Below are 18228 nucleotides of genomic sequence, written 5' to 3'. Positions count from 1 at the left end.
CAGGATTAACTGACAGCTCGTCAGACCAGTGGTGCGTATGGAAGAGCAGCAGGCAAACCCTAGCAGGCAATTTTGTGCTATGACGAAAATATTATATAGCCTCTCAAGTTTTCATGCACAAGTATACCTAAGACCAGTCCAAATGACTTGTTATTTTGTAATCAACTTACATTATGGTACTCAGCCAGGTGTCTCTGGCCAACTGTTGATGTTGATGAGGCCTGTATATAGATAGATTTGGTGATTTATTACAGCAAGCAGAAATAACTGTCAGACAAACTCGAACCCACATAGGCTACACTGAAGTGATGCCCTATAAACTTTCTATTTAAAATGATTCTGAACAATGGAAACTAAGAAATGTAAGTACTAGATACTATCCTCATTATAGGCTATGCAGCCTATTTGTAATAGTACTATTGTTGGAAATGTGCATAAAATACACTGTACAATAGGGAAAGGCAAGAAGAGAATGTTCTATGTGGTAGTATCATGCAACTCAATGGAGGAAAACGAGGCAGCTTTCCCTTGGCTGGGCCTGAGACTGAGAGAGGCAATATTACATACTGTAGCATGTTTATTTTTATCAGCATGCACCCTCTCCCAGAAAATAAATAAATAAACAAACATAAACAAAAAGCATTCCTTCCATATACATTGACACTTAATGAAAGCCCTGCCCAGAGGCTGCATGCCATTCCCTACCTGGTGGGCGCTGTGTATGTTGCCTATTGATCAGCTGGGGCCAGGCGCTGAGGTGTCGTGCATACATACCAAACAAGCTCCCATTAACCCGTCCAGTGAGTGCGGTGGTTGCCCGGGAGACTAATTGCTGTTTATTTAAGGGCACAGAAATAAACATTGCATATATACTGTAACCATACTCTCCAGCCAGGCAGGGAGTCACAGATATAAATGTTGATTATTTTGTTTTGTGGGTGCCCTCTGATTTCATGGTATTTCACCTATTTATGGTCGGCATCCCGGCTCGCCTTGAGGGTGGACGCGAGGAGAAAGGGCCCTTCTGAAGGGGCCAGTATCTTGGGGGGCATCTGGATGATGCTGGGGGTGTTTGCGTAGAACCTCATATGTCATTTTAGAAAAAGCAACATCGGAAAGGAGAAGCAGAGAAGGCCTGGTTTGTAAACAAGGCCTGGGGCTAGAGTTTGCCCAGTGTCTGGGGACAGCCACCAGGTAATGGGGTAACAGGCCACAATATCTGGCCAGCGGTTATTGCAATGCCATTCCCATCAAGTTCAGCTACCTAAAATTCCCCCCAGAATTATTAAGTCAATATACACACTAGATAAAGTACAGGTCCACATTGATAGCGAGCGCTGGGTGAGATCTCCTCATGCAGTGAATGAATACATTATCTGTTTCAATGCATATGTAAAGAGCTATAGTTCATTTCAATGTGTGTATGTAGGCATTTCACTGTTAGTCCACATCTGTTGTTAACGAAGCATGCGACGAATAACATTTGATTGATATGAAGTGAAACATTACAACACTGAGCAGAAACCCCTTTGATTAGAAAAGGGCATATTTCCGATATGGGCCTAGCACAGTTGGATGACCTGTTTATATTTGTATATATTAATACAGTATCTTGGCTATACTGACTATAATCTATTAGAACAGTATCCTGGCTATACTGACTATAATGTATTAGAACAGTATCCTGGCTATAATGACTATAATGTATTAGAACAGTATCCTGGCTATAATGACTATAATGTATTAGAACAGTATCCTGGCTATACTGACTATAATGTATTAGAACAGTATCCTGGCTATAATGACTATAATGTATTAGAACAGTATCCTGGCTATAATGACTGTAATGTATTAGAACAGTATCCTGGCTATAATGACTATAATGTATTTGAACAGTATCCTGGCTATAATGACTATAATGTATTAGAACAGTATCCTGGCTTTAATGACTATAATGTATTAGAACAGTATCCTGGCTTTAATGACTATAATGTATTAGAACAGTATCCTGGCTTTAATGACTATAATGTATTAGAACAGTATCCTGGCTTTAATGACTATAATGTATAAGAACAGTAGCCTGGCCTGATGCCTGGGCACACCCTGTGTTTGTATTGTGATGAATTGTGACCTGTAAAGTTTACTGACTCAGACAAAAGGGACAGTGATTTGGTCCTTTGACCTTGTTCTGGAAGAAGAAAAGCCTTGACTTGACATGTCCCGATCCTGAATCATCCCTCAGTTCTCTGCAAATTATGAGCCAATAGAGGAATCGTTTTACAACCATGTTGTATTTACATGTAGCCTTCTGTGCAAAAGGCCACAAAGGAGGAGGAGGTTTTCCGTAGCCTGGTCCCAGATATTTGTGTGCTGTTTTGCCAACCCTTTTGGTCAGTGTCACACCAAAAAATAGCCCAAACAGATGTGGGACTAGGCTTGGTTCCAGGCTAGGTTCTAGGCCAGGTTCCAGGAGTTCCAGACTAGGTTCCAGGAGTTCCAGGCTAGGTTACCTGTGCTTGCTGGGGGATGGTCAGGTATTGTTCTTCCATTTTGAGAGCAGCGTTTGGACAGTGAAGGAGCATGGTTTATTTAGTGTGTTGATTAGACTTAATTGACATTCATTTGACTGAGTCACTGATTGGATAAATATAGAAATGTTGAGGATTGTGGAAAACTTTTTATTCTCAGATCTATGGGCCAATATAAACGTAATCCAACACTTCATACACACAAAGACATCTAAACATCTAAACATAACCTAAGCATTGTGTATTTGTTTACTTCTGTAACCATATGATCATACATTGAGAATCCCAAACAGAAGATGGCAGACTGAATGGTCTAAACTGAAATGGAAAATCAAGGTCACACAATTAGAGATTTTTTTAGAAGGCATTTCCACCCATAAAAATGCAACCAACTAATCCACAATGTTTAGTTGGTCCATGTTTTCCATAACAGAAATCATGTTGCTTGATTTTAACGCAATCCCAAAAATCGGAGAGTTTGAAACAGTCCCAACATGCTTTCAGTGCATGCTTGGTCTGCAGAGAACCTTTCCTGCCAGAGCATCTCAGTGGATGGAAATGTTTACCAAATTACCGTACATAAATCCTTACATGGAAACATCCCCAGTCCCGAATGGAAAAAGATTGTCTTGTGTGTGCGTGAGCGTGCGTGTGTGCGTGTTACCTAGCAACAAGACATGAATGTACAGGCTTAAATTAGAGAAACCACTTAGTTTTGGACATTTGGTATAAAAGGTGGAAACTTAAAGGATCCCCGCAAAGGCATTGGTAGTAGGCCTATTTGTAAAAATACTTACTTTACTTAATTACTCACAATTACAGATTTGTTAAAAGTCTTTAGTAGGCTAAACGATACAATTTTGCGTGCCTTGCATAGTTACATCTAGCTACTTTCAGTGTTGAAAACTGTGTATTGTCCTTCCACTCCATTGTAAAGATAACATCCAGAACATTTTACAAGGGCGATAAAGCATACCAGAAAGATGTGCTGAGTGTTCTCAGAATGCATTTAATAAAGAAATGCCCCATTGCGTTGTCACTGTCATAAAGTAAATATTGTTGATCCCCTATGATTTGATCCTGCTTCTTGAGGTAGGGAGCCATCTAGTGGTGGCTATGGCCAAGAAATCAGACTAAATCTGAAATTTGAATCATATTGTGTACATGCGCACAATTTTTTTTTTTTTTTGAGACGTCTCGCTAATTTATAACATTTCAATATCCATTGATTGGCACAAGTTACGAAAACGCCTGTTTCGGCTTTTTGAAATTTGGTTTCTCCGGGCCACTGTATATTTTTTTCGAAACTTCCTCACGTGACATCAGTCCAAGTGAAGATGTCAACATCGACAACCGAGTACACTTGAAGTTATTTGACTGATGTTTTTGTCGTATTGCTGGCAATCGGAAGGGAATGTCGATGTTGACCACTGCTTGACTGTCACATAAGATAGCTAAGGTATGTTGTTGTCTCAAGAAATAGTCTGTGGAATGCTATCCAAGACAAGCTACAACAGCTAGCTAGAGATAGATTCGTGTTGGCTTTGTGAGTAGCCCAGTTTAACGTTCACAGACAACTGCTGGTCCTACATTGCAATATACTCTACATAGCTAGCTAACATGCTAGCTGGTATTTAACCAGTATCCTACAAGTTAGCTTCCATCATCTCTACTGTAAGTTGAGAACCTATTTTTATTTTAACAATTTGTGCTATTGTTTGGGTTGTTTGCACGTGTCACATTTCCCCAGAATCATCTGTCTCGGTCTTCTCATCTATTTTATGGTGCATTGTTTACCTGCAGGATGGCTGGATGTCACAGTGGCCAATCCACCCTTGTCAACAGCTTGGCCACTCTGCTTCGGGATCATGGTATAGTAACATCACCACCTACATATTCTAGATATAGCCCCTGTTATCCCAGACATGCTAATCTGTTCTTTTGACGTTGTTAGAAATGATTAGGGCCTCATAGCTATACTGTAGCTACATGCTTAATATATTTTATGTTGCATTATAACTGCAGGTTTTAAGTGGTGTGTTACCATTGTCTCTCCTCTCTCCAGGTGCATCTGTGCTGGACGGCAGCAGTACCCTGACTCTACAGGCAGACTCTCTGCAGCACCTAGGTCGTCTATTTGAGCAGTACCTCCTCTCCAGGACTCACCAACATGGCTTCCTGGCTCTGCCCTCGCACCCTGCTGACACCACCTCCCTACTGCAGCTCCAGTTCCTGTTCGACGTGCTGCAGAAGACTGTCTCCCTCAAGGTGTGTGTGTCCTGCTCTATTTGTGAACAGTTTTGTAATAGATGTATGCATAACTTGCTCAGCACTTCATAAACATAAATGTTCCAAGTAAAACTGAATTATGTGGACATCTGAGGGAATTTCATTGAGCCACAAGGTGGAGCTATAGCATTCTATATAATGTTCTTTGGCCTTTCATTCCTAGCTCATCAATCCACCTGGGTCGAGGCTTCAGTCAGTGGTCAAGATCTTTCCTTTCAAGTCTCTCAAGTCCTTAGAGGTATGGGAGGAAAATGTGTGTGCTTCTCCTTTGTAACAGAACAGTATACATGTTGTATATAGATGAATCTGGCTTACTCTGGGCCTGTTGTTCTCTCCCAGTTGAAGCGTATCCCCCCTCACTGTCTGGAGGACCTGCGGGGAGTCTACTCTCAGTTAGAGGTGTTCACCTGCTCCAAGAGCCTCAGTTCCCTGGAGGTAACACACACACACACACACTGTTCACCTGCTCCAAGAGCCTCAGTTCCCTGGAGGTAACACACACACACACACACACACACTGTTCACCTGCTTCAAGAGCCTCAGTTCCCCGGAGGTAACACACACACACACACACTGTTCACCTGCTCCAAGAGCCTCAGTTCCCTGGAGGTAACACACACACACACACACACTGTTCACCTGCTCCAAGAGCCTCAGTTCTCTGGAGGTAACACACACACACACACACACACTGTTCACCTGCTCCAATAGCCTCAGTTCCCTGGAGGTAACACACACACACACACACACACTGTTCACCTGCTCCAAGAGCCTCAGTTCCCTGGAGGTAACACACACACACACACACTGTTCACCTGCTCCAAGAGCCTCAGTTCCCTGGAGGTAACACACACACACACACACACTGTTCACCTGCTCCAAGAGCCTCAGTTCCCTGGAGGTAACACACACACACACACACACTGTTCACCGTTTTCTCTTTCTGAATAACAGGCCCCTTTGTGTTGGAGTTTGAGCCAGTGTTCTTGTTACAGGAGCTACTGTCTCTGTGTGGAGGAGACCTCAGCTCTGCACTGCCCTGGCTGGAGCTGCACACCCTCAACTTCAGCTACAACGCTATAGTCTGCCTGGATGAGTCACTCGTAAGACATGCTCACTGGTTTATTTATTCACTGACTTTGACATTTGTTTTTAATGTGAATCACTTTTTTGGGCCATGTTTTAATGTGAGTCACTCTGCCTTTTTTTTAGAGTTTACTGAATGTTCTGAAGTCTCTGGATCTTAGTCACAATAAAATCCAGGAGTGTGCTGACTTTCTCAAGGTATTTCTGGATAGGTTTTGTGTCTGTGTGTTGAGAGGGGGTCAGAGTTGGAGACATGCAGTAAGTTACTGCACTGGGCTATCTCCATATCTACTGTCTCTCTCTCCTCCTCCTCTCTCAGCCTCTGAGTGAGCTAGAGCACCTCAACCTGGGCTATAACAATCTCCAGAGAGCTCCAACGCTGGGCTTGAGCTCCAGAGCCAAGCTCCTCACTCTCATCATCAGAAACAACGAGCTGGAGACCATCAACGGTACTGTAACACCTCTGATAGACACCATCTGGTCATGCTATAATGAATGATAGTATGGTGGTTTCTCTAATGAAATTGGGATTATTATTATTTTTTACCACAGCCCTAATATTCATATTATCCCTAAACGTATGCCAAAAATCATCAATAACAAAAAGTTAGCAATAGTATTCCATCTGCAAACTCCCTCAAGACTACCTGTTATGCATGACCCCTTGAACTGACCTCTATCAGTATTGGAACAGAGAGGGACTTCAGACAGTCAAAGCCTTGGATCTGTTTACAGCCTTGTGTCCACAAACAGTTGGGGGCTATAGATAAACAGGAAGCTGGGAATATATTAATATACTGGCATACTCCAGCATTTGTTTGCCAGTACTGCCTATCTGCCCATCTCTCTCCCCCAACCGTCTCCCTATTGTTCAGTGTACTCTCTAAGTCTCTGTTAGTTTTGGATGGCTGACTCTGTGTGTGTGTGACTGTGTGTGTGACTGTGTGTGTGACTGTGACCCTATGCAGGAGTGGAGCAGTTGTTGTCCCTACAGCACCTGGACTTGGCCTACAACCTGCTACTGGATCACTCCCAGCTGGCTCCTCTGTCTATGCTGCACAGTCTCAAAATGGTGAAGGAGAGAGAGAACTTAGAAGTGTGCTTATCGGTAGTTTACTGTGTGACAGCCTCTGTGTTATCCCAGACCCGCTGACCTGTAGCCTCAGTGTTATCCCAGACCCGCTGACCTGTAGCCTCAGTGTTATCCCAGACCCGCTGACCTGTAGCCTCAGTGTTATCCCAGACCCGCTGACCTGTAGCCTCAGTGTTATCCCAGACCCGCTGACCTGTAGCCTCAGTGTTATCCCAGACCCGCTGACCTGTAGCCTCAGTGTTATCCCAGACCCGCTGACCTGTAGCCTCAGTGTTATCCCAGACCCGCTAAACTGTAGCCTCAGTGTTATCCCAGACCCGCTAAACTGTAGCCTCAGTGTTATCCCAGACCCGCTGACCTGTAGCCTCAGTGTTATCCCAGACCCGCTGACCTGTAGCCTCAGTGTTATCCCAGACCCGCTGACCTGTAGCCTCAGTGTTATCCCAGACCCGCTGACCTGTAGCCTCAGTGTTATCCCAGACCCGCTGACCTGTAGCCTCAGTGTTATCCCAGACCCGCTGACCTGTAGCCTCAGTGTTATCCCAGACCCGCTGACCTGTAGCCTCAGTGTTATCCCAGACCCGCTGACCTGTAGCCTCTGTCTCTTCTTAGCTGAATCTGAAGGGCAACCCACTGTTCTTCCAGAAGACCCACAGAACATGCACTGTCCGCCACCTCTCCCCCAAGGCTGCCTACCTCAGAGTGAGTGAGGGGGGGAAGGAGGGAGAAAAATCGTAAAGCTGAATTTGGACCCAGTCTTTTTTTCATGATTCTCTGTCTCCTCCTTGAGTTTAATATTGTCTCTCCCCCTCTCTCGCCTCTAGCTCAGACTGGACAGCAGCCCTCTCTCCTCCTCAGAGTTGTCAGTGAGTAGGCCGCTCCTGTGGGTCAGCAGGCATATACTCAACACTTCTCTAGTCTTGTTGGGTCACTTGTTGATGTGCACTTTAAGTTAATTCGTGGGATTCGCCACTTTTGTACAAGACAGTCTTAACATGGGACCGCCCCCCCCCCCACCTTCAGGTGCTACCCAAACCGGGACAGCTGATTGGGCAGCTCCAGTCCCAGGCCTCGCCCTTGATCACCAGGGCTCCAGAGCGGGGTAACCAGGAAGTAGTGTCCAGCGGGGGCGGGGAGTTGAGTGACAGCCTGTCGGTCAGCGAGGTAGGAGTGACACGACAACGCAAGAAGAAAGCCAAAGTAAGTCAGCTACACAGCTCACTGAGAGGCTGGTGGTTTGTCCCCACCCCCTAGCCACTCTGTGTACCTCTTAAAACCCTGACCAGCTAGAAGAAATACATGTTAATAGCTTTAACTAACCCTCTGATAGGATCAAGATCCTACAGGGTAAGGGGGTACCTACGGGGTGAGGGGGCTAGGGGGTACCTACGGGGTGAGGGGGCTAGGGGGGTACCTACGGGGTGAGGGGGCTAGGGGGTACCTACGGGGTGAGGGGGCTAGGGGGTGTCTACGGGGTGAGGGGGCTAGGGGGTGTCTACGGGGTGAGGGGGCTAGGGTGTACCTACGGGGTAAGGGGCCTAGGGGGTGTCTACGGGCCTAGGGGGTGTCTACGGGGTGAGGGAGCTAGGGGGTACCTACGGGGTGAGGGGGTGAGGGGGCTAGGGGGTACCTACGGGGTAAGGGGGCTAGGGGGGGTCTACGGGCCTAGGGGGTGTCTACGGGCCTAGGGGGCTAGGGTGTACCTAGGGGGCTAGGGGGGTACCTACGGGGTAAGGGGGCTAGGGGGGGTCTACGGGGTGAGGGGGCTAGGGGGGGTCTACGGGGTGAGGGGGCTAGGGGGGTACCTACGGGGTAAGAGGGCTTGGGGGTGTCTACGGGGCTAGGGGGGTACCTACGGGGTAAGGGGGTGTCTACGGGGTGAAGGGGCTAGGGGGGTACCTACGGGGCTAGGGGGGTACCTACGGGGTAAGGGGGTGTCTACGGGGTGAGGGGGCTAGGGGGGTACCTACGGGGTAAGGGGGCTAGGGGGTACCTACGGGGTAAGGGGGGGTCTACGGGGTGAGGGGGCTAGGGGGGGTCTACGGGGTAAGGGGGCTAGGGGGTGTCTACGGGGGTACCTACGGGGCTAGGGGGTACCTACGGGGCTAGGGGGTACCTACGGGGTAAGGGGGTGTCTACGGGGTAAGGGAGCTAGGGGGTGTCTACGGGGCTAGGGGGTGTCTACGGGGTAAGGGGGCTAGGGGGGTACCTACGAGGCTAGGGGGTGTCTACGGGGTAAGGGGGCTAGGGGGTGTCTACAGGGTAAGGGGGCTAGGGGGTACCTACGGGGTAAGGGAGCTAGGGGGTGTCTACGGGGCTAGGGGGTGTCTACGGGGTAAGGGGGCTAGGGGGTACCTACGAGGCTAGGGGGTGTCTACGGGGTAAGGGGGCTAGGGGGTGTCTACAGGGTAAGGGGGCTAGGGGGTACCTACGGGGCTAGGGGGTGTCTACGGGGTAAGGGAGCTAGGGGGTGTCTACGGGGCAAGGGGGTGTCTATGGGGTAAGGGGGCTAGGGGGTACCTATGGGGCTAGGGGGTGTCTACGGGGTAAGGGGGCTAGGGGGTACCTACGGGGCTAGGGGGTGTCTACGGGGTAAGGGAGCTAGGGGGTGTCTACGGGGCAAGGGGGTGTCTATGGGGTAAGGGGGCTAGGGGGTACCTATGGGGCTAGGGGGTGTCTACGGGGTAAGGGGGCTAGGGGGTGTCTACGGGGTAAGGTCCATTTGGAATGAACAAATCAATACAGGCAGAGGAGAAGGAACATGTTTCTGGAATGTCGTGTGTATAATATATATATATCCATGTGTGTTGTTTCAGAGTAAGGTGAGGGTGAGACGGGCTAGCATCTCAGAGCCCAGTGACTACGACTATGAACCCAGACCACAGTCCTCTATACAAGGTCAACTTTTACTATATATGTCTATATATATATACATGTTAATAGCTTTAACTAACCCTCTGATTGGATGAAGATCCTACGGGGTAAGGGGGCTAGGGGGTACCTACGGGGTAAGGGGGCTAGGGGGTACCTACGGGGTAAGGGGGCTAGGGGGTCCATATAGTAATATATAAAAACCACCTCTCTCCCCTCAGACATCGTTCTCCCTCACCAGAAGGAGATTGAACGCATGGACAGTTTCAGGGACCAACTGGGTGAGGATTGGCTGCGCTACCAGCATCACCTAGAGGGGGCGCCAATCGCCACCCTAGACAAGGCGGACAGACCAGCTCCTCCACACCTCAACAACAGTCTCTGTGCCACCCCCTCCCCAACCAACAACAGCCCCGTCCAGGCAAGCCCCGCCACCTTTAAGCCCCCTTCTCCAGAGCTGGAAGTCCCGGAGGTTCTACCCCCACCGCTGCTCTCGTCTGAGTCCAAGGAGGAGGCCTCAGACTGGGATGCAGATCTGGAGACAGAGTCCACCCTCCAGTGGCCTGACCACAGCCTCGGGCACACAGAGTCCACCCTGGAGACTACTATGGCAGAGGGACTGGGTCAGGGGTTAGAGGGGCCACCGGCGACACCCACGGACACCAGAGAAGAGGAGGAGGAGGACTTGGGAGGTAGGAGCACTTCAGAACTAGCAGTAGCCCACCTGATTGAAGTAGACAACTTATCATCCAGCCCTTAACTAGTCCAACCAGCTGTGCTAGAGCGGGAATACAACCAAAATGTGCAAAGACTGGGGGGTTCCAAAGGAACTGATTGGGCAACGCTGAGCCAACCTTTGACCTCTCTTTCATCTGTCTCTAGTTGACCTGTGTCACCCCCTGCTTGTGGGAGTACTATCATCATCAGAAGAGGAGGAGGAGGAGGAGGGGCTGAGGAGGAAGAACAGGGCCCAGTGTCCTGTGTTCCTCAGGGTCAAGCCAAGACACGTCCTGGAGGTGGACATGAGCAGGGGTCAGTTGCAGGCCCAGCTAGAGTTGGACAGTCTGGGGAGGTTCACCATGTCCCAGGTCACCTGGACTGAGAGGGTGAGGAGCAGGAGGGGAATGGGGGGGGGGGAGGGAGGGAGGGAAGAAGGAAGGAAGGAAGGAAGGGGAGGAGGAGGGATGGAAGGAGAGGAAAGGTGAGTAGTGATGGTGGTGGAGGGAGGCATGGTTGGGGAGGGGAATTATGCCGAGAGGGAGGGGGGTGATTTTTATTTTTATTTTTGTTGTTGCCTGAAATGATGAAAGAAGTGTATGTTTTGTATTTGTTCTAAAGATAGTTCTCTCTCTAGGAGGTGGAGCGAACTCTTCCTGCGGTAGAGCTTCACTTCCGTTACGTCAGCAGAGAGAGGAGGAGGAGACGCTATGTTATGCTGGATGATGACCCCCAGGAGGCACTGCAGGTAACGCAATAGGGATGTGGCAAATGGAAAATGTTATTACCGGTTAAACAGACATTTTTTAAAGTCAATTTTTCATTTTAAACTCCACGTGAATTCACAATGTAACTACTCTGCTGCTAGCAACACTTTGGGTCTCACGGTACGTCCCTTTCAGATGGTTAAGCATTGCACCTGTACTACCATTACTGTACCTCAACTCCACCTCTCAAAGTCTGCATTTCCTTCTCATTTAACTTATGAAAGTATTGCCATACAGGACTACCCTGCTGTCGCTTGTCTTTCTCTGCCATTTTGCGAACTGTTAACGATGATGACGTAGTGTTGGAGAGTGTCGACTCCAATAGAATTGATACCTCGACTCCTTGCACGTCGACTCCTGGTGTTGACTCCCATTTCTGAGTTTCAAGATTGACTCCTAAGATTCAGTATTCTTGGAACGGAGGAGACTGATAAGTTGCCGTACTTCTGAGAACACAAACACTTGCATCTTTCATAGCGAGGGACAGACGGAGAGAGAGGAGAGGGGCACAGTATTTGTAGGTCGGCCACCAGTCAGCCGGAGTCGGAACCGTGCACTAGGCCTATCTATCTGCAATCAAAAACAGCATTCTATTGCGAGATACTGCGTCTCACAATTTCTTGGCTTGCAACTTCAGTAAAGCGGGGCCTATCATCAACGAATGGGTTAGGATGTTCTACTGGCAACAGACCGGGGACTGATCACACACATCATTAGCAAAGAGAAAGATCAGGGGTGTAGTCATTAGTCCAAACCGTTATAAAACGTTCACAAAGCTGTGGTCAGTACTCCATGGATGTTGCCATCAGTCCTACAGGTCAGACCTTGCTCGTTAGGCCCAATGATATCTATCTTGTTGTTTGTGTGTTTTACGTATGCAGCCATTGGAATGTTCTGTTTTCTTGTTTGGACTTGCATGTGGGTACAATACACATTTGAGGTAGCCAGTCATCATACAACTGTTCCTTCGGAAAATACAAGGACTGTTATTAAAGTTTCAAAGAATGTCTTGGAAAATACATGATTGTAAATACAGCGGGTGTTGTGTTGTTGCTAGGCACTGACAGAGGTACTGTCGCGGGTGGTGAAGGAGAATGAGCGGCGGGTCATGGAGGGCCGCCCCAGCTGTGTCCGCCTGCAGTGTCTACGCTGTGGGTCAGAGTTCACACAGCGTGGAGGGAAGGAGCAGCAGGACGGAGGGAGATTGAGAGGATGGACAGGACTGGAAGAGGAGAGGAAGAATAAGTGCAGAGAAGATGGATTGGGTGAGAGAGACACACTCGTACAGGAACACACATGCACGCATGCTCGGGACCGGCACAGTTATTCAAATATTACAATATCCAAACCGATGTCAGTATTTCATTTTTTTTTTTTCTCTCTCCCTCTGTGCCACACACACACACACACACACACAGACCAACACACAGACCATCACACACACCAACACACAGACCATCGCACACACAGACCATCACACACACAGACCAACACATACACACCAACACAGACCATCACACACACAGACCAACACACACAGACCATCCACACACCATCACACTCACTCCACACACAGACCATCACACAGACCACCCCACACACAGACCATCACACAGACTCTCACACCACACACAGACCATCACATGCACACACCACACACAGACCATCACATGCCCACATTACTCCTCTCCCCTGTAACTATTCCCCAGGTCGTTGCTGCAAATGAGAATGTGTTCTCAGTCAACTTACCTGGTAAAATAACGGATAAATAAAAAATAAAATAAAAATTTGGTTACCATGGCTAGAAGAAAATATCTGAGTGACTTTGAAAGAGGTGTCTCAAAGGAGCTCAGGGGGTTTAAAGGGTGGGTGTGTGTCTGTCACCAAATCTCAACCCAATCGAAAACGTACGTAGGGCTGGACGATTTATATTGAATGAATTTGATTAATTCAAATGTATGTTTTCGCAGGATATTCCAAATGCCTGTATCGCAAGAATCAAGTTTTTATTTGAGTTTTTATGAGCGTTTTATGTCTGCCTGTTCTCATGTATTTTTGGTCTTGTCTCCTTCGCTCCTCTGTGCTGTGTTCACCTTCCTGGAGATCTGTTAGGGTGGAGACAAGCATCTTTCAACGACAATTCAGTCGTTATCCAAAATTCGGGAAGGCAGGCGACAAGCTTAAGTCCAAAATAAGCCCATAGAAACGCAATTTTGGCGAGAGTGAAACCTCTCGCTTTGCATCTTCCTCTCTGTTTACACACACCAAGCCCCTCCCCCTGCCATTCACAACAACAAAGATGAGAGATCACTTCCTCCTCTGATAAGCGGTTACAACTCGTTATTTGCGTTTGAGGCTTAGTCCAACAGAATCTGTTATGTGGAAACCGAAAACACATTGAGACATTATTTTACTGTAGTAGAGAAGTTAACCTGTCTCAACTCTTCACATTGCGTGCAGAACAGACACTATTAAAACAAGAGTATTGATGAACATTGATTCTGGAAAATGAATGCTCAGTTTGGCACGTTCCGTTAGCAGCATTTCATTCAAAGACTGTTATACATGCTGTCTAGTCTGTTTTATAAATGTGCAATAAGCATAAAGCCCAATTACATAAGGAATTGGCAACTCGTTCTTATTCTGAGAAAGAAGATAGGTCACTTGATTTCAACATCTGAACAAAGTGAAAAGGCTAGCATGCTGTTCAAACAGTTGGAGATGGACAGAAGGGTGCTTTATAACAATTCAACTGTTCTACCTTGTTGGCTAGCAAATAAACTCAGCAAAAAAAGAAACGTCCCTTTTTCAGGACCCTGTCTTTCAAAGATAATTCGTAAAAATCCAAATAACCTCAGACCTTCATTGTAAAGGGTTTAAACACTGCTTCTCATGCTTGTTCAATAAACCATAAACAATTAATGAACATGCACCTGTGGAACGGTCGTTAAGACACAAACAGCTTACAGACGGTAGGAAATTAAGGTCACAGTTATGAAAACTTAGGACACTAAAGAGGACTTTCTACTGACTCTGAAAAACACCTAAAGAGGGATGCCCAGGGTCCCTGCTCATCTGTGTGAATGTGCCTTAGGCTTGCTGTAAGGAGGCATGAGGACTGCAGATGTGGCCCGTGCAATAAATTGCCATGTCCGTACTGTGAGACGCCTAAGACAACGCTACAAGGAGAAATGGCGGACAGCTGATCGTCCTCGCAGTGGCAGACCACGTGTAACAACACCTGCACAGGATCGGTACATCCGAATATCACACCTGCGGGACAGGTACAGGATGGCAACAACAACTGCCCGAGTTACACCAGGAACGCACAATCCCTCCATCAGTGCTCAGACTGTCCGCAATAGGCTGAGAGAGGCTGGACTGAGGGCTTGGAGGCCTGTTGTAAGGCAGGTCATCACCAGACATCACCAGCAACAACGTCGCCTATGGGCACAAACCCACCGTCGCTGGACCAGACAGGACTGCAAAAAAGTGCTCTTCACTGACGAGTCGCGGTTTTGTCTCACCAGGAGTAATGGTCGGATTCACGTTTATCGTCGAAGGAATGAGCGTTACACCGAGGCCTGTACTCTGGAGCGGGATCGTTTTGGAGGTGGAGTGTCCGTCATGGTCTGGGGCGGTGTGTCACAGCATCATCGGACTGAGCTTGTTGTCATTGCAGGCAATCTCAACGCTGTGCATTACAGGGAAGACATCCTCCTCCCTCATATGGTACCCTTCCTGCAGGCTCATCCTGACATGACAATGCCACCACGCACAGAATGAGCAGTATGGCTGATTTACTGCAAGACAGGAATGTCAGTGTTCTGCCATGGCCAGCGAAGAGCCCGGATCTCAATCCCGTTGAGCACGTCTGGGACCTGTTGGATCGGAGAGTGAGGGCTAGGGCCATTCCTCCCCCAGAAATGTCTGTGAACTTGCAGGTGCCTTGGTGGAAGAGTGGAGTAACATCTCACAGCAAGAACTGGTAAATCTGGTGAAGTTCATGAGGAGGAGATGCACTGCAGCACTTAATGCAGCTGGTGGCCACACCAGATACTGACTGTTACTTTTTATCTTGCCCCCCCCCCCCCCCCCCCCCTTTGTTCAGGGACACATTATTCAATTTCTGTTAGTCACATGTCTGTGGAACTTGTTCAGTTTGTCTCAGTTCTTGAATCTTATGTTCAAACAAATATTTACACATGTTAAGTTTGCTGAAAATTAACACAGTTGACAGTGAGAGAACATCTATTTTTTTGCTGAGTTTAGATCCAAGTTGGTTAGACATGAAATATAAAGATTAGCTGGCTACTCATAAGCATGTGAGCTTGTGCTTGAGAGATTGTTTACAGTGCCTTTGGAAAGTATTCAGATCCTTGACTTTTTTTCCATACAGCCTTATTCTAAAATTGATTGAATTGTTTTTTTTATTTTCTCATCGATCTACTCGCAATACCCTATAATGACAAAGCAAAAACTGTTTTTTTTTTTTGAAATGTTTGCTAATTTATTGAAGAGACAAAAAACATGACATTTACATACAGTACTGGTCAATAGTTTGGACACACCTACTCATTCAAGGGTTTTTCTTTATTTTTACTATTTTCTACATTGTAGAATAATAATGAAGACATCATAACTATGAAATGACACATATGGAATCATGTAGTAACTAAAAAAGTGTTAAACAAATCAAAATATTTAATATTTGATTTTCTGCTATTTCTGGGACGGGTAACTCTAATGAACTTATCCTCTGCAGCAGAGGTAACTCTGGGTCTTTCCTGTGGCGGTCCTCATGAGAGCCAGTTTCATCATAGCGCTTCATGGTTTTTGCAAATGCACTTGAAGAAACTTTCAAATTCTTGAAATGTTCCGCAGTGACTGACCTTCATGTCTTGAAGTAATGATGGACTGTCATTTCTCTTTCCTTATTTGAGCTGTTCTTGCCATAATATGGACTTGGTATTTTACCAAATAGGGATATCTTCTGTATACCACCCCTACCTGTTCACAACACAACTGATTGGCTCAAAACCATTAAGAAGGAAAAAAATTCCACAAACTAACTTTTATCAAGGCACACCTGTTAATTGAAATGCATTCCAGGTGACTACCTCATGAAGCTGGTTGAGAGAATGCCAAGAGTGTGCAAAGCTGTCATCAAGGCAATGGGTGGCTACTTTGAAGAAACTTAAATGTAAAACATATTTCGATTTAACACTTTTTGGCTACTACATGATTTTATGTTATTTCATAGTTTATGTCTTCACTATTATTCTACAATGTAGAAAATAGTAAAATTGAAAGAAAAATCCTTGAATGAGTAGGTGTGTCAACTTTTGACTGGTACTCTAAGTCTTCAGACCCTTTACTCAGTACTTTGTTGAAGCACCTTTGGCAGCGACTACAGCATCGTGTCTTCTTCGGTATGACGCTACAAGCTTGGCACACCATTCAGAGACTTGTCCTGAAGCCACTTGTGTTGTCTTGGCTGTGTGCTTAGGGTCATTGTCCTGTTGGAAGGTGAACCTTCGCCCCAGTCTGAGGTTGTGAACGCTCTGGAGCAAGTTTTCATCAAGGATCTCTCTGTATTTTTGCTCCGTTCATCTTTGCCTCAATCCTGGCTAGTTTCCCAGTCGCTGCCGCTGAACAACATCCCCACAGCATGATGCTGCTACCACCATGCTTCACCATAGGGATGGTGCCAGGTTTCCTCCAGATGTGACGCTTGGCATTCAGGCCAAAAGTTCACTCTTGGTTTCATCAGACCAGAGAATATTGTTCTCATGGTCTGAGAGTCCTTTAAGTGTCTTTTGGCCAACTCCAAATGGGCTGTCGTGCCTTTTTTACTGAGGGGCTTCCATCTGGCCGCTCTACCATAAAGGTCTGATTGGTGGAGTGCTGCAGAGATGGTTGTCCTTCTGGAAGGTTCTCCCATCTCCACAGAGGAACTCTGGAGCTCTGTCAGAGTGACCATCGGGTTCTTGGTCACTTCCTGACCAAGGTCCTTCTCCCCCGATTGTTCAGTTTGGGCGGGTGTTCAGCTCTAGGAAGAGTCTTGGTGGTTCCAAACTTCTTCCATTTAAGAATGATGGAGGCCACTGTGTTCTTGGGGACCTTCAATGCTACAGAAATGTTTTGGTACCCTTCCTCAGGTCTGTGCCTTAACACAATCCTGTCTCGGAGCTCTACGGACAATTCCTTCGACCTCATGGCTTGGTTTTTGCTCTGACATGCACTGTCAACTGTGGGACTCCAATCAAGTTGTAGGAACATCTCAATGATGATCAATGGAAAGAAACAAGATGCATCTGAGCTAAATTTCGAGTCTCATAGCAAATGGTCTGAATACTTATGTTAATAAATATTTCTGTTTTTTATTCCAACCTGTTTTAGAATACAACCCCAACAATGTGGAAAAAGTCGAGGGGTCGGAATACTTTCCAAAGGCACTGTATGAGACCTGTGTTTATTAGTCATTATTAGTGAATGTGCGTTATGCATAGTTCTGGTAAACATTTTAACAAAAAGGACATCTTACTAGACAGACTTGAACACCAAATCAGTGATTTATTGCAAAAAAAAATGTGGGTTTTGATAAAATAATTAAATGATTGGTGGGTCTTGGTTGTGGAAGGCTTATATTTAGCATAGGTATAATTTCACTAACACTGAATTAATTAGATTATTACTGACTGTTTGAGATGCAGTGTATTTGACCTTTTTAATTGTACAAAAAATCTTAATTAGAGAATATAGATAAAAAAATCAAGCTATATATCGTTAATCAGCCCATGAGTTGGAAAATGTTGAGATTATTTTTAGGCCATATCGCCCATCCCTACACTTATCGGAGATTCTGGACCGGCGT

General features: G+C 46.5%; 1 protein-coding gene across 3 annotated transcripts in view; it reads left to right on the top strand.

Moving 5' to 3' along the window:
- Positions 1-3773: 3773 nt before the first annotated feature.
- LOC129859893 (serine/threonine-protein kinase 11-interacting protein-like) overlaps positions 3774-18228 on the top strand; it is a 42870-nt gene continuing 28415 nt past the window's right edge. The window contains exons 1-17 of one of the 3 annotated variants that reach the window (XM_055930115.1): positions 3774-3987; positions 4332-4399; positions 4594-4796; positions 4981-5055; positions 5157-5252; positions 5813-5920; positions 6030-6101; positions 6223-6352; positions 6872-6975; positions 7609-7698; positions 7821-7862; positions 8020-8196; positions 9813-9894; positions 10089-10559; positions 10750-10973; positions 11222-11332; positions 12409-12616. In XM_055930115.1, the coding sequence (XP_055786090.1) occupies positions 4333-4399; positions 4594-4796; positions 4981-5055; positions 5157-5252; positions 5813-5920; positions 6030-6101; positions 6223-6352; positions 6872-6975; positions 7609-7698; positions 7821-7862; positions 8020-8196; positions 9813-9894; positions 10089-10559; positions 10750-10973; positions 11222-11332; positions 12409-12616 (2260 nt within the window). In that variant the 5' untranslated portion in view covers positions 3774-3987; position 4332. The other 2 variants (XM_055930112.1, XM_055930114.1) reach the window with 2 other exon arrangements.

The sequence above is a fragment of the Salvelinus fontinalis genome, chromosome 7, assembly GCF_029448725.1.
Source record: "Salvelinus fontinalis isolate EN_2023a chromosome 7, ASM2944872v1, whole genome shotgun sequence".
NCBI lineage: Eukaryota > Metazoa > Chordata > Actinopteri > Salmoniformes > Salmonidae > Salvelinus > Salvelinus fontinalis.
The sequence above is the reverse complement of the archived record's forward strand: the minus strand, read 5'-3'. Positions and strand labels throughout refer to the sequence as shown.